Source organism: Neoarius graeffei, chromosome 15, assembly GCF_027579695.1.
Source record: "Neoarius graeffei isolate fNeoGra1 chromosome 15, fNeoGra1.pri, whole genome shotgun sequence".
NCBI lineage: Eukaryota > Metazoa > Chordata > Actinopteri > Siluriformes > Ariidae > Neoarius > Neoarius graeffei.
In genome coordinates, this window is record NC_083583.1 from 64454490 (window position 1) to 64480051 (window position 25562).

The following is a 25562-nucleotide window of genomic DNA, read 5'->3' on the forward strand; positions in this document are numbered from 1 at the left end:
TCAAACCTCCACTGCCAAGCCTCTACCTCTCCAACGCCAGATCCAGATCCATGTAAACAACACGGACGATTTGGAATTACCTTATTCTATTCTATAATCGGCTGGTCAGTGCTATACTCAATACTTAAGTGACTTACCCGTCCAATGAGGATTATTTTCTTGTTTACAAGATGCCACATCTGAGTCGCTGACAAATCCTGAATTTCTGTAAAGATAACTGTCCAGAGATTTATAAGCACGCAGTGCTTCACCACTGAACAGCGAGGGAAAGTTAATGAGGTAATTATACACGTCCGGGTATTCCGCTGGCAGTTCAATATCCTGTTGTGAAAACTCCGTCCGGTAAGCCATAAGGGTCACTAATCTGTGGATCGTTTATTTTAGACATATATCTAGTTATCTGTTCATTAGAAAAATGAGCCGTGTAGTCCGTCGGTTGAAATTGATCCATTCTGTACACGAGTGCAGCAGTATTTAGCGGTGCTTTTGACCGACAAGATGGGGGTTGTGTACTTTCTGGTCACGTGACTGCAAGATCTCTATAGGTTTTGTAAAGACATTCAGTCGGTAAACAGGAAGTCGACGTGCGACAGACCTGAAAATGGTATGCACAGTATAGAACCCCAAGCTGAAGCTCGGTACCAAATATCAAGCAGTTGTGATTTGTAGTTGCTGAGAAAAGTGTTACAAAAATTTTGTAAATCCACCCTATAGGTTTCGTAAATACATTGTCGGTAAACAGGAAGTCGATGTGCGACAGACCTGAACACAGTATACACGGTATAGAACCCCAAGCTGAAGTTTGGTACCAAGTGGCTACGATTTGTGGTTGCTAAGAAAAAGGGTGTTTCAGACGGACAGAGGTAAACCAGTATACCCACCCCCCACCCTGGGGTATAATTAAGAGAAAACAACTGACTTGATGTCATCTGGGATTTTGAATGTTGTAATATAATAATGCAGGTTGGAATCGGTGTCTTTGTGGTCCTAAAGGAGAGATGTGTGAGTGAGAAAAGATATTTTTATTAAACTGATAAATTTCACTCGTGATATTTAATAGTCTAAGTCAATTGGCACGTACCTCAGTTTCCTGAGACATTATGGGTGTTAATAATGAGACTTATTATTAATTGAAATACACAAATGTAAAAAGAGCAGGGCAAAAATCAGTAATAAAGACGTCATAGCCATGGAATGCGTGTGGGTGATAATATCTTGTAAAGTTCGATGTAACCTCGCCAACCTATCAATGCCAATCTCTCTTAAAAAAAATGCAAACCCTGATTTAGCCCTTAATCTTTTCAAGAGCTAGAAAACGCTCCTGGTCTCACTAACGTATGATAAAATGTCGCATCATTCTGCGTTCGGCTTGTAATTCAACGGGAAATTCGGATTCCTTCAGTCTTGTTTGTTCCAAGACTCTTCGACTCTGTTCAATTATAAACGCAGTTTTGTGTTGAATTAAAGGCTAAAGGGAGTCCTAATACCTTTCTGAAATAATTCCATGCTAAACTAACCTTAAGCTCAAACTAAGAGGTTTATTTTAGCTTGATGGTGCACAGACTGCCCAAAACCAAGTCTCGCTCATCAGAGGCTGGAGTGGAGCCCAAATTTTAGCTGCATCTGTATAAATATTTGAATTGTGGCAGATTGGTTGGTATAAACTTGTATTAAAAGTAGACGCCCTTCCGATTTCATAAAACCGGTGAAATTTAGTTCTCTCTGAAATTTGTTCATTTCTACAATATCTTTAAAAAAAAAAAAAAAACCACCATTCTGCAGCTGGGAAGTTATTTAATTTGAGAGGATTCCCGAGCAAATAATGTGCACGACATCACTCGCTTCTTCGCGCAGTCAAGCAGACAGAGGAAGTCCGTGTGTGTGCTGTGCATGCGCAGGTTTACCTTTGACCGTTCCATCATTCTGTCACTAAACAAACAGCTGATCGCACCGGGGTGCTCGCAGAGCGCCGATATTTATTAATTTGGTCCTGCTGTATATAATGTATTTTCCTCTCGCTTTCCGTTACTGTAGTCGGTCTTTCACGTTTTGCTCGCACACTCGCGTCCTCCATTTTCCTCTCCTGTTTCAAATAAGCTCACCACCTGATGCGTGACATCGTATCTTGAATTGGGTCATGGTGAAGCAGGAAAAAAAACAGCGGAGAATTGAGGGCCGCGTGACTCTAAATTCATTAAATTGTTCCGTTTTTAAAAAATAATAAAATAGAAAGTCTGATTCGAATTCAGTAGCTTTCAGTCGACTAAACAAAAATAACTGGGTGTCGGGGAAAATTCTTTTCATGACCTACACTTGAAAAACCTGAAAGGTAGTACAGCTTTAAGTCCACTATGATATATCGGTAACTAAGAAAAAAAAAATACAGACTAAGAAAAAGTGAAGAATATTTGACTATTTTTCCAAGGAAACAAGTGGAGAATATTATTTTTCAGAACCCAAAGGTAACCCTGTATAAACCTGCTCCATCTGTTGTCGAACTCTTGACTCTTGCAGAAAAGTCCCAGCGAAAATGTGAGTCATGCTGTCCATTTCAAAGCTCGTGTTAACTTCTAATTTACTTCAACATTCAAATGGCTTCAAATTCAGTATAACCATACATGGAAAGCTTTTATAGTCCCTCTCTTCCAGATTTTTATGAGTTTTCATCTCAGCATTCAGATTTATTCTCCGAATTAATTTTATCCAAGCCCTTCACTCTAGCTACGGCTATACCATGTTCCCTTAATAAAGGGAACGATGAGTCACCAGCTATTTGCCTATAAAAGTATAAAAGACTGAAATGCCCCATTCAACATTCGGATGCCCGAGAGCATTGTCATCCATTAACATGCAGACCAGTCAATTGAGGCTCTCTAGAGAAGTTGCATATTTAAATCTGTGGCTTTTTAACAATCTACTGCTGAGCCTTTAGTGCATCTGCTGGAAGAATTTTTCCAGCACCATCATAAGTCCTGTTTATTCCCTCCTATGCAGAAAAAAAAAAAAACCCTTCACCAGTGCTGATCAGTGAAGCTCGAACTTAATTCATACACAGTATGTACTTCTGAAAGTCAAAGTTAGTCAACTATAATATACGCGCGCACACACCTTTCTTCATTTAAAATATTAGTGAGCTGAAATAGCCCTCAGTTTTAATTGAATTTTTATGCAAACACTAATTTCACTAACTACTAATAACCTGCTGGAGCAAACAGCGTTGCCACACCTGCCATACTCTGCCCTGGTAATGAGACCGATGGAAAAACGTTCTTCATTTTTCAAAACACAATTTCACAGAAAATTTGTTGAGTAACTCGGACTGAGTCCAGATCCGGCATCAGTGCCATCTTCGAACTTCAAAAGTTCCTTTAAACCATAAGCTGATAAATCTAATTTGTAGAAATGGCTTTTTCTGGGTGCTCTCCAGAAGTAACTTCAAAACACAAAACACAGAAATGGTGCCTTGCAAAAGTATTCACCCCTTTAAAACCCATCAAATTCTTCTGCATTACAAAAACCAGACCCAGCCAGTATTTATTTTTGTGGCCATGTCATCATGTTGTAAGAATATAAGAATGAGTGGAACTGCGCATATGCATAAACATTACAATCACCAGAACGGCGAATCGTCATCTAACGATACAAACAGTTGATCTCGCGTTATCAAAAGGTACACAAGAACGAGTGGCGAGGCCACCATGTCATCGTGTTGTAAGAATGAGTGGAACAATGGCGAAACTTCGTAACCAAATCAGCACTTATCCTGATCAAGTTCGATGACCCGTTCTACTTCTTGATAAACTTTGGAACCAGTCAGAACCACAAACGAAATAAGAGAAACCCCGTTATAACTTTGTAGTATCGGAAAATAATCGGCAGATAAAAAGAGAAACGAAATGTGCCTCGTGGTTCGCCAAGGCTACTGATTCGATATCAAGTACATGGCGTTTACTTTAAGAAAATTTACCTTTCGATTATCACAGGTTGCATAGGTCAAATGAAAGGTTTTGTAAGTTGTTTTGGTTTTATTTGTTTGGTTTTTTTAGCTTTTTGGCAGGTATATTGAGAAGCCAATATCAAACTTCTGCTATTCACTTGAATTTTTTTTTTTTTTTTTAAAGAGTCTTTACACTACACTTGTGAACCAAAATGTGCTCCTTAATCCCAAATAATGCTTCAAGACAATTTATGAACAAGTGCTTTCTTACCATTTTGAAAATAGAGTTCACAGCGCTGTATTTTGAATGAAACACAGTCAACAAAATTGGTAACCAAAATACCGGTACTCCAAAGCCCTGATGCTGCTCACAGCTCGGTGATGCTTGCAAGAGATGAGGCGAGTATCACTGATCACATGTATATATTCTATATTTACTGCACTGACATGGGATCAGAAAAACAGTTATTTATAAGCAGCAGCCACATGGACCCATAGGGTACCGATTTATATTTTATGGCACAAGCTACTTCCAGTAAACTCATGCGCTCTGATTGGTTCCGTGGCAGGCAGTAGTTTCTGGACTTTCTTTCCAAGGCGCCGGCTTTCAGCGTTGCAAAAAACAAACAAAAACAAAAAAAGATGAATTGGAAATCAAATCGGAATCAAAAACGGCCAAAAGACAAACAAGTGTCAGCGAGTTATTCAAGAAATGAGCAATGAAGAGTATTCAGAAACCGCTAACCACGAACAGAAATTCAGTTTTGAAACCGCTAGCCATCCTCGGACCTGCCTGATCCATCCTGGTGCCCTGTGTCTGGTTGGAGTCTCATCGCATCGCTCCTGTGGAGGATGGTCCCATGTGGACAGTTGGGGGTCGCGCCTGGAGGACGCTCTGGACTCTTGCAGTGGTGCTTTTGTGGCTGGGGACTGCGGTTGTCGTGAACAGTTTTGCGCTCGGGTTTCCGTCGGTGGGGGGTTTATAGCATCAACGAAGCCAACTTTGTTAAAACTGTTCATGTTATAGTCATGCTGTCTGTTGTTGCCCAAATGAAGATGGGTTCCCTTTTGAGTCTGGTTCCTCTCGAGGTTTCCTCCTCATGTCGTCTGAGGGAGTTTTTCCTTGCCGCCGTCGCCGCAGGCTTGCTCATTGGGGATAGATTAGGGACAAAATTAGCTCATGTTTTAAGTCGTTCAAATTCTGTAAAGCTGCTTTGCGATAATGTTTATTGTTAAAAGCGCTATACAAATAAACTTGACTTATTCTGCCTTCGTGACTCAACTATGTTACAAATATGACGTGACTGAAAGCACGGTCACACTTGATTATAATGACCGTCTATTAAACTTAGAAATAAAAAGAGAGACATATAATAAACTCCTTATTAACCTCGCCTGGTCGGTCTTTACGGGAAAACATCAGACAGAGGTCTTTTTGTCCGGACCGGACCACCAAGACCTCGGTCTGATATTTTCCCATAAAGACCTCAAACTCTGTTAATAAGAAATTACTGCAAGCCGATATGACTGTACTGTCAATTATTAAAGTCATACTTTATTTGTCAGCAGATCTTAAAAAAATAAATAAAAATTGAAAAAAAAAAAATGTTTCTTACACAAGTACTCAACCTGTACACATTAGCCCTTAGTAGAAGCACCTTTTGCTGCAGTAAAATCTTTAAGTGTGTTAAGGTAAGTTCCTAGCAGCTCTGCACACTGTTTAGAAGAGATTTGCTCCAGGTTCTTCAGCTGAGTTGGATGTTGACTGCAATTTTCCACACAGTGCCACAGATTCTCAGTGGGATTCAGGTCTGGACTTTGGCTTGGCCACTGTACAACATGCACCTTTTTGTTTTGAACCGCTCCTGCATTTTCTTTGGTCTAGTTATGGAGGACCACTGTCCTGCTAAACCTTCTCCCAAGCTTCAGCATTTTTTCCATCAGGCTGAAACAGGCTCTCGTCATATCCCCTGTATTTGAGCCATTAATTCTCCTTTCCATTTTGACAAGAAGCCCTGGTTCTGAGGATGAAAAGCATCCCTGAAGCATGATGCTGCCACCACCATGCTTCACTGAAGTGATGGTGGTAACTGAAGCATGGCCTGCATTAGGTTTGCACAACACCGTGCTTTGAAGCTTATGCCGCTTTTCCACTACCAACGCAGCTGAGTTGGGCTGAGCCGTGCCGTGCTGAGTTGAGCTGAGCGGGGCTGTTGGAGTTGCATTTCGACTACAACCGCGCTGAACCGTGCTGGCTGGAAGTGGGTGGACACATTGGGTGGAGTTAGCGAAAGTGGGTGGACGTCACGTGATGTCGTTAGGCGGCGCAAACGGTGACATCCGTGACCTTTTAAGCGGTAGTCTCACAACCCGGAGAGTAAACAATAAACATGGAGACATGGAGTCGTTAGTGTTGCAGGTCTTGGTGCTGTGGCTTGTTGTCACCGACAACGCCAACAGATACTGGCAAGAGCGTATAGATGAGGCGAGGCGCATAAGGCTTCAGAAATTCTCGTAATTCGTAATTCTTCTTCTTCCGGGTTTGCGGTGTTTACAGATCCCAGCGTGCTCGCGGGGCGTGTGTGGGCGTGTGAGGACACTCCTCCTCACCAATCAGTGCACAGGGGAGTGTCTGCTCACGCCCCTAGCCCCACTCGGCTCGGTTTGGCTCGCTTCAGCCCCACTCCAAAACCGTGCGAGTTTTGGGTGCTAAGCAGGGCTGAAGCGAGCTAAGTCGTGCTGCTCTGAGGTAGTCGAAACGCGAGCCGTGTCGGGCTGAAGTGAGCTGAAGCGAGCTGAAAAAGGGTAGTGGAAAAGGGCCATTAGTATCTTGGTCTCATCACACCAAGAACCGCATCTTCACTGGATCACTCTCATGCCTTCATACAGCTCTTTGTAGGATTTCTTTCAGTCCTCAATTATACTCTGTATAATTAACTTTATATCCCGCATCAAAAGATTCCCACACAGGGATTGGCCAAAAGGACGGCTCATGTGACATAAAATAGTTCCACCATTGATAGAGCAAGACATCTTGTGACATCAAAAGTGAAAAAGAAAAATGTATATGGTGTGAGTCAGTCATGGTATCTCCTGGATATACCATGAACTGACGTCACAATTTCAAGCTATACAGCCGACTTGGGTTTTTTGGGGGTTTTTTTACAATAAAGACAGACAAAAATAGAAAAGTCATTAATACAATCAAAACAAAAACATGAAAACATTAAAATAACCACACAAATCAACAGTTTTAACAGCTTTCGGATTTTGTGACTCAGTAATTGTTTTTAAGCGTACAGTACCTGCTTGGTCTCTTTTTCAAATAACAGAAAAAAAACGGTTTCGGAACTGACTCGAGTCACAGCTGTGGCTCTGCGAGCATTTCCGTGTGTAGATCTACGCATCAGGTCAAAGGTTACGCAGACGTAAACAACAAACATAGCTGCCTCCAGTGGGTTTATGTTGAGATTTAATCTCATCAACGAAAATTAACACTTTTAGTTTGGAATTTTTTGACGAGGGAGATAAATCCATGCATTGAGACGTACCGCGAATTACAGATCCTCTTCAGTGACCGGCTGCGCCCCTCACAAAATAGGCCACTGTATGGTCTGGTCACCTCAGGAGAATCCACAATTTCATCCAGAGCCTCTCAGGGCATGGTATATTTGATTTATATAATATTTAACAGTTATTCAACGAGATCGAGTTGTACATGAGCTGCTATAAGCCATGTACGACGAGATTGAGTGGAATAACTGTTTTACTCTCTCCACATTCACTGGATTTTGAGAAACTGAGCATTTTTTTTTTTTGCAAATTCTAGAAATAAAAACTTTATACAAAACGTCCAACAAAATAATTTCCGCTTAGAACGTAAACAAACCGGCGAAATGACAGGAGCAATTTGTGAAAAATGCTATTATTCTTAATAATAATAATAATAATAATAATAATAAAATTTTTCTTCAAGAATTATGTTCTTTCCATCAAATACTTTTATTCCATATTTTGTTGCTTTTTGTGGCTTTGCTTTCGAGTTTTTATTTCATCCTCGGTTGGTTCAGGAACACGCTCCGCCATTTTGTTTTTCTCTACTCACGGTATACGAGCTGATATCCTAGTAGTAGAGTAGCCAGTCAGAGCATGCGATTGCTCATATCCAGTGAATGTGGACAGAATAAAGTATATTATACTCTGTATAATATACTCTGTATAATTCACCCTGTATATTCAAGAGCACATTACACTCCTGAAATGGTCGTCTGGTGCACCTTGACTCCACTCTCAGCCACTCCTTCAGAGTCACTGTTGGCCTTCCCTTACCATCTTGCTTTTGTGCTGGGGTTTGAGGGACATCCTTGTCTTCTTGGTCGTGCTTAATGCCTAGGCCACAACTGGACGTATGATTTTTTTGGCCATGCGATTTTTGGCGTTTCCCAAATTGCTGCGGTTTTTTTTGTTCGTGGAGAAAGACACGCGTTGGCCGTAAGTTTGTCTTGCAACCTGAAAAAAACGTAAGCGCCCATAGAGTTTGTTTGACATGACAAAGAACCTCTGCGGCTGGTCTGCGGCCAGTCTACGGCTTGAAAATCAGCATGTCACACGCGCGCCCTCCATGCGTTTTTTGCACGTAGACTGGCCGTAGGAGCACGTACGGCCGGTTGTGACCGAGGCTTAAGTGGTGCAATGCAGCTTCCACTTCCTCACTACTGATCCAACAGTGTTTACATCACCTCTCGGATATAATTTAACATTACCTTGTCTTTCTTTAGAACGCTCCTCCTTCGTCTTCTCTCTCTCATTCTTTCCTTCAGACTCAGCGTTTTCAGTAAGAGTTCAACCGAGACGTTTTTGGCCCAGAAAACGAGGCGTTTTGAGGTCAAAGGCAAACCCTGTCCTCATTAAGTCAGTACCTTTCTTCTGGAAGCTGCCAGACTCTTTGAGGTTTGGACACTTGTGTGAGCAGCATTTCAGATTTTAATTTTCTTTGAAATACTTGCTGATTGATAATTAATCCAAATATAGCTTGAAAAAAAATATTCACGATAAGAGCAAAAAAAAGCAAGTTAGCTGTAAATGACTTCCTGAAACAGAACAATCATTTAAATCTCTTCTGACTCATTTCTATGCTGCCATCTCCTGGGATAGCAAATAACACGAAAACTCTCCAGTACAAACACAAATCCGTGAAATATTTAACAGGACAGCCCACCTAACAGCCTCATGCAATCTATTACACTTTCAGGAAGATTAAACCAACGACACACACACTCCGCATGCTTAGATGCAGTCTGAAGGTCAGTGATAATGCATGCCTTACAAGAGAACAGATTTGTTAAGAGCAACTTCGACAGTGTTGGTGGAAAAACAAGGACAAAAGGCTGTTGTATGATTTGAGATAAAAAGCTTTTCAGAACTACGCTGCTTAAATTAAAAAAAAAAAAAAAAAGTTAGTTAATTAGCTACCATGCATTCACTTCACATGCGCCCCGCCCCTTCAGTTCCGGCTAATAAACAGACAGCTCATCAATACAGAGATCTCAGCATGATGTTGGTGAGTACAGCAGCAAAGAATCAACAAAAATCACAAGAGCTTACCACATCATCAGTAAGTGTTCTGATGTTTAAAGGCTACAAACAGAGAAAAGCAACATGATTAGAGGATGAAAAGCACCAGACCTTCAGTTGTGAAACTGTTTCACAAAACACTAAAAACACAATATAAACTTCAGGCCAAAAAATATTTGATGTACAACAACTTTAGATTTAAAGGATTAGCAGGTCATTCACTAATTCTGTAGCCTGAGGTAGTACCACAATCCACCCCGCTCTCAACTCGAGAACCCACCCCAAGACCCTGAGCAGGAGGTTAAAGCAGGGATTCCTCACTGGGAGGACGAGGAGGAGGAGGAGGATGTAGTACAGGAACAGAAACCGACGTTATGTGACAGTAGAGTACAGTGTGAGTGAATCACATCCAGCGCATGGGGCTCTGTTCACTGTATTAGTCACAGCGTCCGGAGACACACAGGTTATTCAGGTCACAACAGATTATCTGGGTATTTGCTGTGTATATTTTATTTTTGTTCCATTCTTCTTTGACCTGACAGACAGACAAAGGGGGGGGGGGGGGGGAGGGACACAGAGAGAGAGAGAGAGAGAGAGAGAGAGAGAGAGAGAGAGAGAGAGAGACACACACAGGGGGACAGAGAGATGGACAGAGAGGGGGACAGAAAAAGAGACAGACTGATACACCGGGGGGGACACAGACAGACAAGGGGGGGGGACACAGAGAGAGAGAGAGAGAGAGAGAGAGAGAGACACACACAGGGGGACAGAGATGGACAGAAAAAGAGAGAGACAGAGAGAGAGAGAGACAGACACCGGGGGGGACACAGACAGACACAGACGAGGGCAGAGAGACAGACATGGGGGGGGCAGAGAAAGAGAGACAGACAGACAGAGGGTGGAACACAGAGAGGGGGACACAGACAGAGAGAGACAGACAGACAGACACAGAGGGGAAACAGAGAGAGACGGACAGACGGGGGGACAGAGAGAGAGACAGACAGACACAGAGAGGGGAAACAGAGAGAGACGGACAGAGAGAGAGACAGACAAATAGACAGAGGGAGACAGAGAGACAGACAGACAGGGGAACACAGACAGAAAAAGAGACAGACAGACAGACAGACAGAGACAAATAGACAGACGGGGGAACACAGACAGAAAAAGAGACAGAGAGGGGGGACGGGGGGGACAGAGAGAGACAGGAAGAGGGATGGACAGACAGACACAGTATTTTTGACTATTTATTGGAGCCACAGATATTTTTGTAAGTTCCTCTGTCAGAACACTGGAGTTTGGGTTTTGTACCTGAACTCGGTGCTGTTATTTCTCAGTCTAGCTGTAGTTCGAGTTCCTGGGGTTTAAATGAAACCTCAGTTCCAGTGAGCAGTCAGAGAGGGCAGGAACTGTAAGGCACAGTCCTTCTGATAAGAGCCTGTTCTTTCCCATCACTGTAGCAGAAGTTTGACGAGGACACGCATCACGGCTGTCTCTTTTCTCACCACACACACACACACACGCTAAACAGCAGCCATGTCCTTCTGGGTCTACATTGTGCATCTTCGAGGACATGGAACTGATGCAGCACCTGACGCCTCATATTCACTAGTTTCCGTGTGTGTGTGTGTGTGTGTGTGTGTGTGTGTGAGAGAGAATATATCGAGCGATGCCCCACGCACAGACATCAAATCGATAGCTCAGAGCTGAATTAGCATAAACGCACAAGGAAGATCACAAATGTCAGCCTGACTAATGAAGTGTGGGGGATTAATATTTGTATTCTGTTTTGCGAGAGACGGACAGACAGAGAATGAGAGACAAAGCATTTCAGTGCACACCAAGCAACAACAAACCCAGCACGTGAGTATTTAATGATCTTGTGTATCGTGGCTGTTTCGGGTGCGTGTAGGACGATCGGTGTCTCCCTGTCCCTCAGCCTGTGGTGTACGCGCACACGCAGCGGGTCACCATCCTGAGAAAGTCGTTCTTATCTGTGGATCTGTTTTGGCAGAAAGTGTAGCGCTCTGGACAGATGTTTTGTTTATCATGTTTGTGCATAAACACAGATACAGTAGATGTGTCTTCTGTGTAAACGTACAATTTATTTTAATCCACGGGTGGCACGGTGGTGTAGCGGTTAGCGCTGTCGCCTCACAGCAAGAAGGTCCGGGTTCGAGCCCCGTGGCCGGCGAGGGCCTTTCTGTGCGGAGTTTGCATGTTCTCCCCGTGTCCGCGTGGGTTTCCTCCGGGTGCTCCGGTTTCCCCCACAGTCCAAAGACATGCAGGTTAGGTTAACTGGTGACTCTAAATTGACCGTAGGTGTGAATGTGAGTGTGAATGGTTGTCTGTGTCTATGTGTCAGCCCTGTGATGACCTGGCGACTTGTCCAGGGTGTACCCCGCCTTTCACCCGTAGTCAGCTGGGATAGGCTCCAGCTCGCCTGCGACCCTGTAGAACAGGATAAAGCGGCTACAGATAATGAGATGAGATTTTAATCCACCTGCACAATTAACTTGAGCAGCAATACGATTTATAACATTTGGGTCAAAGTACTTCTGAATTTCAACTAAACTGTGTGAGAAAGACAGACAGGGAAGGGGGGGAGAGAGGGAGAGACAGAAAAGAAAAAGTTGGCGCTCTATTCACAGAGATGGGAGAGAGAAAGAGTACGTGGCAGAGACAGAAGAAAGAAAATTTGCTTTCTATTCAGAGATGGGGAGAGAGGAAAGAAAGAAAATTCACTATTCAGAGAGAGAGAGAGAGAGAGAGAGACAGGAGGGAGAGAGAGAGGAAAGAAAATTCACTACTCCGACAGAAAGACGGGAGGGGGAGAGAGAGGAAAAAGAAAATTCACTATTCAGAGAGAGAAAGACAGGAGGGGAGAGAGAGGAAAGACAGGAGGGGAGAGAGAGGAAAGAAAATTCACTACTCAGAGAGAGAGAGAGAGACAGGAGGGGAGAGAGAGGAAAGAAAGAAAATTCACTACTCAGAGAGAGAGAAAGACAGGAGGGGAGAGAGAGGAAAGAAAGAAAATTCACTATTCAGAGAGAGAAAGACAGGAGGGGAGAGAGGAAAGAAAGAAAATTCACTATTCAGAGAGAAAGACAGGAGGGGAAGAGAGAGGAAAGAAAGAAAATTCACTACTCAGAGAAAGACGGGAGGGGAGAGAGAGGAAAGAAAGAAAATTCACTATTCAGAGAGAGAATGACAGGAGGGGAAGAGAGGAAAGAAAGAAAAAGACAGGAGGGGAGAGAGAGGAAAGAAAGAAAATTCACTATTCAGACAGAGAATGACAGGAGGGGAGAGAGGAAAGAAAGAAAATTCACTACTCAGACAGAAAGACGGGAGGGGGAGAGAGAGGAAAAAGAAAATTCACTACTCAGAGAAAAAGACAGGAGGGGAGAGAGAGGAAAGAAAGAAAATTCACTACTCAGAGAAAAAGACAGGAGGGGAGAGAGGAAAGAAAGAAAATTCACTACTCAGAGAAAAAGACAGGAGGGGAGAGAGGAAAGAAAGAAAATTCACTACTCAGAGAAAAAGACAGGAGGGGAGAGAGGAAAGAAAGAAAATTCACTACTCAGAGAGAGAAAGACAGGAGGGGAGAGAGAGGAAAGAAAGAAAATTCACTACTCAGAGAAAAAGACAGGAGGGGAGAGAGGAAAGAAAGAAAATTCACTACTCAGAGAGAAAGACAGGAGGGGAGAGAGGAAAGAAAGAAAATTCACTACTCAGACAGAAAGACGGGAGGGGGAGAGAGAGAGGAAAAAGAAAATTCACTATTCAGAGAGAGAAAGACAGGAGGGGAGAGAGAGGAAAGAAAGAAAATTCACTATTCAAAGAGAGAATGACAGGAGGGGGAGAGAGAGGAAAGAAAGAAAATTCACTACTCAGAGAAAAAGACAGGAGGGGAGAGAGGAAAGAAAGAAAATTCACTACTCAGAGAGAAAGACAGGAGGGGAGAGAGGAAAGAAAGAAAATTCACTACTCAGAGAGAAAGACAGGAGGGGAGAGAGAGGAAAGAAAATTCACTACTCAGACAGAAAGACGGGAGGGGGAGAGAGAGAGGAAAAAGAAAATTCACTATTCAGAGAGAGAAAGACAGGAGGGGAGAGAGAGGAAAGAAAGTTCACGATTCAAAGAGAGAATGACAGGAGGGGGAGAGAGAGGAAAGAAAGAAAATTCACTACTCAGTGAAAAAGACAGGAGGGGGAAAGAGGAAAGAAAGAAAATTCACTATTCAGAGAGAGAAAGACAGGAGGGGAGAGAGAGGAAAGAAAATTCACTACTCAGACAGAAAGACGGGAGGAGGAGAGAGAGAGAGAGGAAAAAGAAAATTCACTATTCAGAGAGAGAAAGACAGGAGGGGAGAGAGAGGAAAGAAAGAAAATTCACTATTCAAAGAGAGAATGACAGGAGGGGAGAGAGGAAAGAAAGAAAATTCACTACTCGGTGAAAAAGACAGGAGGGGGAGAGAGGAAAGAAAGAAAATTCACTACTCAGAGAGAGAGAAAGGCAGGAGGGGAGAGAGAGGAAAGAAAGAAAATTCACTACTCAAAGAGAAAGACGGGAGGGGGAGACAGGAAAGAAAGAAAATTCACTACTCAGAGAGAAAGACGGGAGGAGGAGAGAGAGAGAGGAAAAAGAAAATTCACTATTCAGAGAGAGAAAGACAGGAGGGGAGAGAGAGGAAAGAAAGAAAATTCACTACTCAGAGAGAAAGACGGGAGGGGGAGAGAGAGGAAACATATCTGAAGAAACTCAGTTGTCCAGGTACATAGTAATCTGTGGTTGGTTGAAGAGAGCAACTGGACTTGCTTGACGATTCTTGATTGTTTTCAAGAATCGTCAAGCAAGTCCAGTTGCTCTCTTCAACCAACCACAGAGAGAGAGGAAAGAAAGAAAATTCACTACTCAGAGAGAAAGAAAGAAAATTCACTCTATTCAGACAAAGAAGGAGGGGGGAGAGAGAAAGAAAATTCACTCTATTCAGAGAAGAGGGGGAATAACTAAGACTCCCTCTCTCTGGACTCGTCCTAAATCACGCTACAGTAATGTGTACGTCTCCGTGAAGGAGAGGCGCGAGTGCACTTTGACTGTGTAAATCTGCGACTGCTGTAAACCCCGAACGCTTCTCGTTCTGCTGTCAATCTTCACGCGTATGATTTTAATAAAAAGGCTCGGTTAATACTGCAACGGCATGAAATTTCTCCAACGAGGTCATCAAATTGTGACAACTTCAAAGGAGTCACGCCCCAACAGACAAACAATAATAATAACAACAACAAACTGTCAAACTTTTTAATTCAATCCCACAAATCAAGGCCCTGCCAGTCAGTCAGTGTGGAGCAGGAACAATGTGCCGTCACATTTACACAACAACAACACAGTGAAGAATTAAAAGGCCAGCCTGAGAATCACGTCAACACCAATCTGACTGACAGTGTCATTTACTGGAGGGAAGGAAAAAACAAAAATCACCGTTTACAAAAAGTCCCATGTCAAAAGAGACACATTTTTGTGCCACAAGTAAATGAGGATTGCTCCTTTGTGACACGAAACGTCTGCAACACCAGGAACGGCTTCAGATTGACGACCAAATTACACCCATCTGTTGCCTTGGCATGTCGGATTTGTGAAACGCTGTGATGGAAATATTCTAAATAATTATCACAGAACTTATAACGTTTATAAAAGCTGACACACAAAAAAATAAAAATAAAAAAGCCACACAGCTCTCAGTGTCAGCGTGGCCTTGGCTTATTTAATATTCACCCTACACATCTCGTGCAAACATATCAAGCCCATTCCAGATGGCGTGCGTTATATAAATCAGCCTCAATTTCCAATCTACATTTTCACAAGCTCTCTGGGGGAGGACGGGAGGAAGGGGGGAAAGAAAAAAAGAAAAAAAAAAAAGGGGGCAGGCATACACACTGGGCTTGTGGGGGGTTCCACCATGCGCCGCCGCCTGCATCACACCGACTTCATTAATAAGGTCAAAACAAACTGACACGCCACAAAATAAACGTGTGGAGCTGCAGATCAATCAGCGAGTCCGTGTGGCAGAAATGCCCTTCATTAAATCCGAACGGGTCAAAAAAAAAAAAAAAAAAAAAAGGCAACAAAAACACCTTCATTAATGCTGGTACATGCAGCATAGGAAAGATGATTTATTTAGGAAAGAAAACACATTAAAAACTGGAGGAGAACATTCATGCCACATTCATCATGCCGGGAGTGTATGCCAGCGTGGTTGGGAAGTTTAAATTATAACACAGAGTACAATTTTCTACACACAGATATTTAACTTCATGGAAAACTGAATTAACATCAGCTTTAAAATAAAGACAGGCAGGTAAATCCATTCAGTTACGAGGGGACTTCAAAAAGTTCCCGGCCTCATCCAGAAAACGTCACAGGAGAAAGATTGTCCTTGCGTTATTTTTCTACATGGTCTCCTTTAACTTCAATGCACTTGGTCCACTGATTTTTCAAACTTCTCTATCCCTTCATGGAAAGCGGTCACATCTTGAGCCTCCAGATCCTCCTCAAAAGCACAGATGACGACTTCATCACTCTGAAAATGGTGACCACGCAAGTTTGGGGAAACAGAAGTCAGACGGTGCCAGGTCAGGCGAGTAAGGTGAGCGGGGCAATAGTTCAAAGCCAGATCGGGCTGCTTCTGCCCCGACACCTGTGCCGTGTGGACGGGCGCATTGTCCTGGAGCAACATCACGCCAGATTGACGCTCTCTTCCCTCTCTGACTGCTTCTTCCATTTGAGTTTTTGTGGACGGTGATATAAGGCTTTATAGTATACAGTTACACCCCTGGTTTCCAGGTGAGGCCAAGAACTTTTTGAAGTGTCCTCATACATCCAAAAATTAAGACTTGATCATTTTGTCCATCTCTTTGTTACACCATCATGGTTCAAATGATCAAACTGTAGGTGCTTCACCAACCCAAAAGCCCTGGAGTACAAAGTCGGCTTTCCATTCCTCCAGTATTAACTCTCGGCATGTACCGATTCACCCAATTCATGATTTTATTCCAATCACGATATTGGGCTCATATACGCACACAGTCTTGCAGAAGTATTCATCCCCCTTGGTGTTTGTCCTGTTTTGGTCACATTACAAGCTAGAATTAAAATGGATTTTCTTTTTTTTTTTTTGGGGGGGGGGGGGGGGGGGGGCATTGGATTTACACAACATGCCTACCACTTTAAAGATGCAATTTTTTTTTGTTTTTTTAATTGTGACAAACAATAATTAAAATAAAAAAAAAAAAATACAGAAATCTAGTGTCTCATCTCATCTCATCTCATTATCTCTAGCCGCTTTATCCTTCTACAGGGTCGCAGGCAAGCTGGAGCCTATCCCAGCTGCACTTTACCTACGTGGCAATATAGTGTGTACACACGTGTCAGTGTCAGTGCCTGCGACCCTGTAGAAATCTAGTGTGCGCATAGGTATTCACTCCCCAAAGCTAATACTTTGTTAAGCCACCTTCTGCTGCAATTACAGCTGCAAGTCTCTTGTGGTATGTCTCTATTAGCTTAGCGCATCTAGCCACTGGGATTTTTGCCCATTCCTCAAGGCAAAACCGCTCCAACTCCTTCAAGTTCGATGGGTTGCGTTGGTGTACAGCAATCTTCAGGTTATGCCACAGATTCTCAATTGGATTGAGGTCTGGGCTTTGACTCCACCATTCCAAGGCATTTAAATGTTTCCCTTTAAACCACTCCAGCGTAGCTTTAGCAGTATGTTTAGGGCCATTGTCCTGCTGGAATATGAACCTTCATCCCAGTCTCAAACCTGTGGCCGACTCAAACAGGTTTTCCTCCAGACTTGTCCTGTATTTAGTGCCATCCATCTTTCCTTCAATCCTGACCAGCTTTCCTGTCCCTGCAGATGAAAAATATCCCCACAGCATGATGCTGCCACCACCATGCTTCGTTGTAGGAATGGTGTTCTCAGGGTGTTGGGTTTGCACCACACATGGCATTTCCCATGATGGCCAAAAAGATCAATTTTAGGCTCATTTGACCAGACAATTTTCTTCTATGTGTTTGGGGAGTCTTCCACATGCTGTTGGGCAAACGCCAAACATGTTTTCTTAAGCAATGACTTTTCTGGCCACTCTTCCATAAAGCCCAGCTCTGTGGAGTGTACAGCTTATAGTGGTCCTATGCACAGATACTCCCACCTCCGCTGTGGATCTTTGCAGCTCCTTCAGTGTTATCCTTGGTGTTTTTGTTGCATCTCTGATTAATGCCCTCCTTGCCTGGTCTGTGAGTTTTGGTGGGCGGGTCTCCTCTTGTCATGTTTGTAGTGGCGCCATATTCTTTCCATTTTGCTATAATGGATTTAATGGCGCTCCCTGGGATATTCAAAGTTTGGGATATTTTTTAATAATCCAACCCTGATCTATACTTCTCCACAACTTTGTCTCTGACCTGTCTGGAGGCTTCTTGGTTTTCATGTTGCTTGCTTCGTAGTGTTGCAGAGTCAGGGCCCTTCGAGAATAGGTTGATTTATACAGACATCATGTGACAGATCATGTGACACTTTGATTGCACACAGGTGCAGGGCTCGACATTAACGGTTGTCCGCTTGTCCGGGACAGGGGATACTTAATGTCGGACAAGTTCATCGTCTCCGTTACTTGTCCGATCGGACAAGTGCCAAAATACGCCAATATTTGGGTTACATATCAAATATATCAGTTTATTCACATGATTTCCGAAACATCTCACTTGACATATTGTTTTGATGAATCGCTGGATGTTTCTATTCGGAAAGAGCGATGTGCGCATGCGCAATATTCCACTTGCGAAACTGGCCAATACCGCTTGGCCAATGGGGTCAGAACACGCAGAACTCAAGGGTTGATAGATGAAGATGAATAGAAACTTTATTTGTATCCGTTCATCTATGAGTCAATAGAGGTGTGGAGGATTTCATAAAATATATTATCTTGTCGTTTGATAACTAGATTTCAGTGTATAATAATCAGTGATTTACAGTATTAGTCAATTTTGCTATCGGTTGTTTTTATTTGTAGCATTATTTGTTTCTCTTGTCCAAACTAGTGATATCTCCAAGTCATAAATTTTATGATAATGTTACTTTTTGTGATATTTGTTACTGAACTGCAGAGTACTGATCTGTGTAGATATAACGGTTAGTGTTTCTGGATCTCACAGTATAGTTATTTTGTTCTTAAAATTTTATATGTTCATAATTTCTACTCTATTGGAATATATTGCTTCTGAACTTCAGCATAATAATTGGTGAATTATGGTATCAGTCAGTCTGTTTTACTATATTTGAACTTTTGCCTCAAGTAGATCAAGTATTGATTACTTTTGATTCATAGATATTATGCATATGTTGTGAATTCGGAAACAAATGCAATAAAGATTATTGGGTTACAAATAGTTTGTGTTTTGTTTTTTTTTCTCAAATATTTCTTCGGACAAGTCAACTTCACATTCGGACAAGTAAATTTCCTTTCAACTTGCCCGACAGGACAAGCGGTTTCAAAAGTTAATGTAGAGCCCTGAGGTGGATCTTAATCAACTAATTATGTGACTTATGAAGTGAATTGATTGGACCAGCTCTTATTTAGGGGTTTCATACTGTATGAAAGGGGGTGAATACCTATGCACACTCCAGATTTCTGTTTTTTTCATCTCAATTATTGTTTGTGTCACAATAAAAACAATTTTCACCTTTAAAGTGGTAGGCATGTTGTGTAAATCAAATGGTGCGAACCCTCCAAAAATCCATTTTAATTCCAGCTTGTAATGCGACAAAACACCAAGGGGGATGAATACTTTTGCAAGACACACACATTATATTAAAAATGTATGTATATACAAAAAAAGGAACATTTTTGCTGCATGTTTCAAATAGTTAAGTTTGTAAAGATTAGTTTTCTTAATCACCAACATTAATTATTTACCCACATTTGCAAAGGTTGGAATAAAATAGCCTATTCACAAAAATACTCCTTTTATTCAAAATGAAACCATTAATAACAAAAAGCTTTTCTTAATAAACCTGTCTGAACAGTTTTACTACCTTCATTTGCTTCTTTTCTTTATCTTTCAGCAGTCTGTAAAGACAGAGCACTCAGATTTCTTGTTAAATCTATTTGTCCAGTCAATCACACAACAGCTCTTTCACATTTTAGATGTGTGCGCTTTCGCGGCCTTAGAGCTGTGTTACTCCCGCCTACGTTGAAGTCACATGCATTCCTTCTGCTGTCTAAACAACGCAATTACAGCGAGGAAAAAAAAAAAACCTAAGATTACACAGTCTGGTGAGAATCGCGGTTCGTATTTTATTTTGAAAATTTGTATCGGGATTTAAAAATTGCACGATATATCCTTACATTTTGATCTGCTTTTTTAAGCGTGTTAGTAGCTGAGGTTTTCTGTCAGAGAATAGTTAATTATATATGTATTTATTTCATACCACTTCAGAAGCTGTTTTTAAATCACCCTGATAGTTTTTTTTTATTCAAGAGCTTTGTGGATTCATCCATGTACTTTAAAAAAAAATAAAAATTACACTTAAAAAAAAAAAAAAAGTTCTTTTCACAATAGAGGTAGACATTTAGCTAAGTACAATAAACATCAATGACCAGACAAAGACAGGTGCAAAGTGGCATTTGTGCATGTGCGCGCAAACGTTAATTTGAGTACAAAAACTTAAGTTAACTCTTTACCACTTAAGCCAGTATTTCACTGGGCTGCGACAGCCTGCGACAAGTTGGAGACACAACAACTGCGATAAAATATGCGAATTACCGACAATTTTCACTTGGAATCATACTGAATTGATATTCGCATATTTTACGCAATAATTGTCTCTCCAACTAGTCATAGGCTATCGCAGCCCAGTGAGATACTGGCTCGCACTTCCTGTCTCACGGAAACTGACTTGAGAAGGGTTCGTGACGGCTTTGCGACACCGGTGACGCATTTGTGGCTATTTTGAGAGAAGTTTTGTCGCACGAATTTTTTGAACATGTTCAAAATTTCAGCGATGAAGGAGCGACACTTTGCGATTCATGCGAGGAAATTGAGAAGCCCCGCAAATGTTTCAAGACACTTTTGAAACTCTCTCACGAATGACGTTCGCAATTTGTCACAAGCTGTCGCAGCCCAGCGAGATACTACCCTTAAATGACGACCCCGTGTATATCCCATAATGACGACATTTGACGACTCTGAATTTGCCTCTACATACGTAGAGTGAAACAAGCGTTCTGATTGCAAGTTGCAGTCATCAGTTATTGTACACCATTTGACATGAATTCATGTAAAATGCGAAGATTGGTTTTCACACAGGTATTACTCACCTTTCAGACACGACCTGTGAGTTGGTGAACGTTGAAACAAGTTTGAGTGATTTCTGTATTCTGTATCATGCCCCCTTTTCAAAAATGTATTGAATTGCAACAATACAATACAAATGACAGCGCAGGCAGCGACGCTGATTTCGGGTGCCATAAACATACATCGGGTCAACATAAACTTAATGTTCAAAAATTTATGACGTCATGATTGTTTCAACAGAATGAAGGAGAAAACTGATATGAACAAAACCTTGTCTTTAGACTCTTTCTTGTAAATATGTTCGAAGGGTGAACAGTACATATACAGTTAGGTCCATAAATATTTGGACAGAGACAACATTTTTCTAATTTTGGTTCTGTACATTACCACAATGGATTTTGAACCAAGCAATTCAGATGCAGTTGAAGTTCAGACTTTCAGCTTTATTTCAGTGGGTTGAACAAAATGATTGCATACAAATGTGAGGAACTAAAGCATTTTTTAAACACAATCCCTTCATTTCAGGGGCTCAAAAGTAATTGGACAAATTAAATAATTGTAAATAAAATGTTCATTTCTAATACTTGGTTGAAAACCCTTTGTTGGCAATGACTGCCTGAAGTCTTGAACTCATGGACATCACCAGACGCTGTGCTTCCTCCTTTTTAATGCTCTGCCAGGCCTTTACTGCAGTGGTTTTCAGTTGCTGTCTGTTTGTGGGCCTTTCTGTCTGAAGTTTAGTCTTTAACAAGTGAAATGCTGCTCAATTGGGTTGAGATCAGGTGACTGACTTGGCCATTCAAGAATATTCCACTTCTTTGCTTTAATAAACTCCTGGGTTGCTTTGGCTTTATGTTCTGGGTCATTGTCCATCTGTATTATGAAACGCCGACCAATCAGTTTGGCTGGATTTGAGCACACAGTATGTCTCTGAATACCTCAGAATTCATCCGGCTGCTTCTGTCCTGTGTCACATCATCAATAAACACTAGTGACCCAGTGCCACTGGCAGCCATGCATGCCCAAGCCATCACACTGCCTCTACCGTGTTTTACAGATGATGTGGTATGCTTTGGATCATGAGCTGTACCACGCCTTCGCCATACTTTTTTCTTTCCATCATTCTGGTATAGGTTGAGCTTGGTTTCATCTGTCCAAAGAATGTTCTTCCAGAACTGTGCTGGCTTGTTTAGATGTTTTTTAGCAAAGTCCAATCTAGTCTTTTTATTCTTGAGGCTTATGAGTGGCTTGCACCGTGCAGTGAACCCTCTGTATTTACTTTCATGCAGTCTTCTCTTTATGGTAGCTTTGGATATTGATACGCCTACCTCCTGGAGAGTGTTGTTCACTTGATTGGCTGTTGTGAAGGGGTTTCTCTTCATCATGGAAAATTATTCTGCAATCATCCACCACTGTTGTCTTCTGTGGGCGTCCAGGTCTTTTTGCATTGATGAGTTCACCAGTGCTTTCTTTCTTTCTCAGGATGTACCAAACTGTAGATTTTGCCACTCCTAATATTGTAGCAATTTCTCGGATGGGTTTTTTCTGTTTTCGCAGCTTAAGGATGGCTCGTTTCACCTGCATGGAGAGCTCCTTTGACCGCATGTTTTCTTCACAGCAAAATCTTCCAAATGCAAGCACCACACCTCAAATCAACTCCAGGCCTTTTATCTGCTTAATTGAGAATGACATAATGAAGGAATTGCCCACACCTGCCCATGAAATAGCCTTTGAGTCAATTGTCCAATTACTTTTGGTCCCTTTAAAAACAGGGTGGCACATGTTAAGGAGCTGAAACTCCTAAACCCTTCATCCAATTTTAATGCGGATACCCTCAAATGAAAGCTGAAAGTCTGGACTTTATGTCCATGTCCATTATATAAATATAACTTGAATATATGTTTCAGTAAACAGGTAAAAAAAAAAAAATTTGTGTCAGTGTCCAAATATATATGGACCTAACTGTACAAGGGTGGCTGTAGCAACTACTTTAAGGGGTAAAGAGTTAATGGTTTAATGGTTCTGTAAACAAAAGTTGAATGGTTCTATTTGGGTTTATCATTTTAAGGCTTTATACAGATCAGATTAGTTCATCAGGGGGACGTCGGTAATAATATTTTACACGTCTCCTCAGACATAAAACTGAAAACATTTTCTCAGAGTCCCAATGTTTGTGTACACGTGGTCATACAGGTGAAAGCACAACTTTATTCATCACACACTTGTGAAATTCCTCTCTGCATTTAACCCATCTGAAGCAGTGAACACACACACACACACACACACACACACACACGTGAGCAATGAGCACGCACACATACCCAGAGCAGTGGGCAGCCATGCTAACAGCGCCCGGGGAGCAATTAGGGGTTAGGTGCCTCGCTCAAGAGCACCTCAGCCCAAGGCCGCCCCACGTTAACCTCACCGCATGTCTTTGGACTGTGGGGAAAACCGGAGCACCCGGAGGAAACCCACGCGGACACGGGGAGAACATGCAAACTCCACACAGAAAGGCCCCCGCCAAGAATAAATACAGCAAGTATCAGCAGACAAACGTTTTGTTTTCCAAGGCAGGGCGACGTGTGCACAGAAAATGACAGACACGGTACTTCGGCTCGGGATTTTCTCAATGGAGAAAAAAAAAAAAAAGAAACACTGGCATGGTCGATCCAGACTGAAATAGAAATCAGCTCTAAAATGGCAAAAAGGAAATTACCCCAAGACCTTGTGCAAATTTAGTAAGTAAATGATTGTGTCCAACCTTTTTTTATCCAACCATGCAGCTTGTTAGTTTTGCACACCCTTCAACAAAACTTATCAGGTTCTTTCAGACCAGAGGAACTGTTTCATAGTTCTTGGACCTGTTGGAGGAAGTTACCCCTTTTTTGTGTCCCCACACTGCAGGAACTGAGCATGACTGCATTTCTTAAAATGCTGCTTTGAGGAACCTTTTTAGCTCCTCCTTTGATTCTCTCATTCCAGTGTCACCAGTCAAGGGGAGGGATCCATGAATGAACACTCCGCTCTCAGAGTTGATGCGCTGGAAGCAAGAAAAATGGGCAAACAACATTGCCTACAACGCACGTCAGAGCCAAAGCCTTCCTGTCCATTAGGTTTCCAAGTTGAACTGCAACATTATGGCCAAGTTTACATTAGACCGTATCCGTCTTGTTTTCTTCGCGGATGCACTGTCCGTTTACATTAAAACGCCTGGAAACGGGAATCCGCCAGGGTCCACGTATTCAATCTAGATCGCGTCTGATCCGGTGCTGTGTAAACATTGAGAATACGCAGATACGCTGTGCTGAGCTCTAGCTGGCGTGGTCATTGGACAACGTCACTGTGACATCCACCTTCCTGATTCGCTGGCGTTGGCCATGTGACGCGACTGCTGAAAAACGGCGCGGACTTCCGCCTTGTATCACCTTTCATTAAAGAGTATCAAAGTATGAAAATACTGCAAATACTGATGCAAATACTGCCCATTGTGTAGTTATGATTGTCTTTAGGCTTGCCATCCTTCCACTTGCAAGTGGTAAGTGATATGCGCTGGGATCACACACACAGCGGCTCAGTCCCGAATCACTGCTCGTGCGCTATACTCGCGCGCTCTGTGAGCTGCGCAGGGCCGGAGTGCGCACCCTCCAGAGGGCACTTGCTGTTCAGGGCGGAGTGATTTGGAGCGCAGGATGCCTGCGGAGCCGAGCGTATCCGTGTATTGGTGTTACTGTGTGCACGCGAATCGTGTATTGGTGTTGCTGTGTGCACACTAATCGTTTTAAAAACGTTAATCTGATGATCCGCTGATACGGTCTAATGTAAACCCCACCTAAAACACACTGACGGGGACAAAATCAGTCTTAAAACTTCCCACCAGTGTCATGATTGTCGTCAGGTGCTTTGTAGCATATCAAATCGACCCTTACATTCAAAACTACTTACTGACCTAGAAAAACCAGAAGACTAGTATACAAAAAACACCCCAGACCTTTCAATAGGTTTAGAAGGGGATTGTTATTTTTTTTAAACCTACAGCTCATTTCCTTATAAAACTGCGCTCACTGTACCCGAGACAAAAGCAAAGGGTCGTCTCACACCAAATATTAACTTTTTTCATGCATTCCTGCTTATTGTGTTTGTTTTTGCACAGTACTGTACAGTGGATATAAAGTGTACACACCCCGTTAAAATTATAGGTTTTTCTGATCTTTTATTAAAAAAAAAAAAAAAAAAACAACACTAATTTCAAAACTTTTCCCACCTTTAATGTGACCTATAACCTGTACAATTAAATTGAAAAACAAATCTGTTCAGGAGGGAAAAAAAAAAAATTTAAAATAAAAAACGTACAATTATCTGGTTGCATAAGTATGCACACCCTTAAACTAATACGTTGTTGAAGCACCTTTTGATTTAATTACAGCATTCAGTCTTTTTGGGTCGGAGTCTATCAGCCTGCCACATCTAGACTTGGCAATATTTGCCCACTCTTCCTTGCAAAAGCGCTCCAAATCTGTCAGATTGCGAGGGCGTCTCTTGTGCACAGCCCTCTTCAGGTCACCCCACAGATTTTCAATTGGATTTAGGTCTGGGCTCTGGCTGGGCCTTTCCAAAACTTTTTTGGGGTCATTGTCGTGCTGAAAGATGAAATTCCTCTTCATCTTCACTGCAAAAAGTAAAATTTAACCAAGATTAAATATCT

General features: G+C 42.1%; 1 protein-coding gene across 2 annotated transcripts in view; it reads right to left on the reverse strand.

Annotated features, from left to right (window-relative positions):
* Positions 1–25562, reverse strand: part of diaph3 (diaphanous-related formin 3) — an 814225-nt gene that overhangs the window by 727672 nt on the left and 60991 nt on the right. The window contains exon 2 of one of the 2 annotated variants that reach the window (XM_060941746.1): positions 9542–9574. The exons of the other annotated variant lie outside the window; for it this stretch is intronic. Within the exon in view, the coding sequence (XP_060797729.1) occupies positions 9542–9574 (33 nt within the window). The remainder of the gene's footprint in view (positions 1–9541; positions 9575–25562) is intronic. 2 annotated transcript variants of the gene reach the window in all.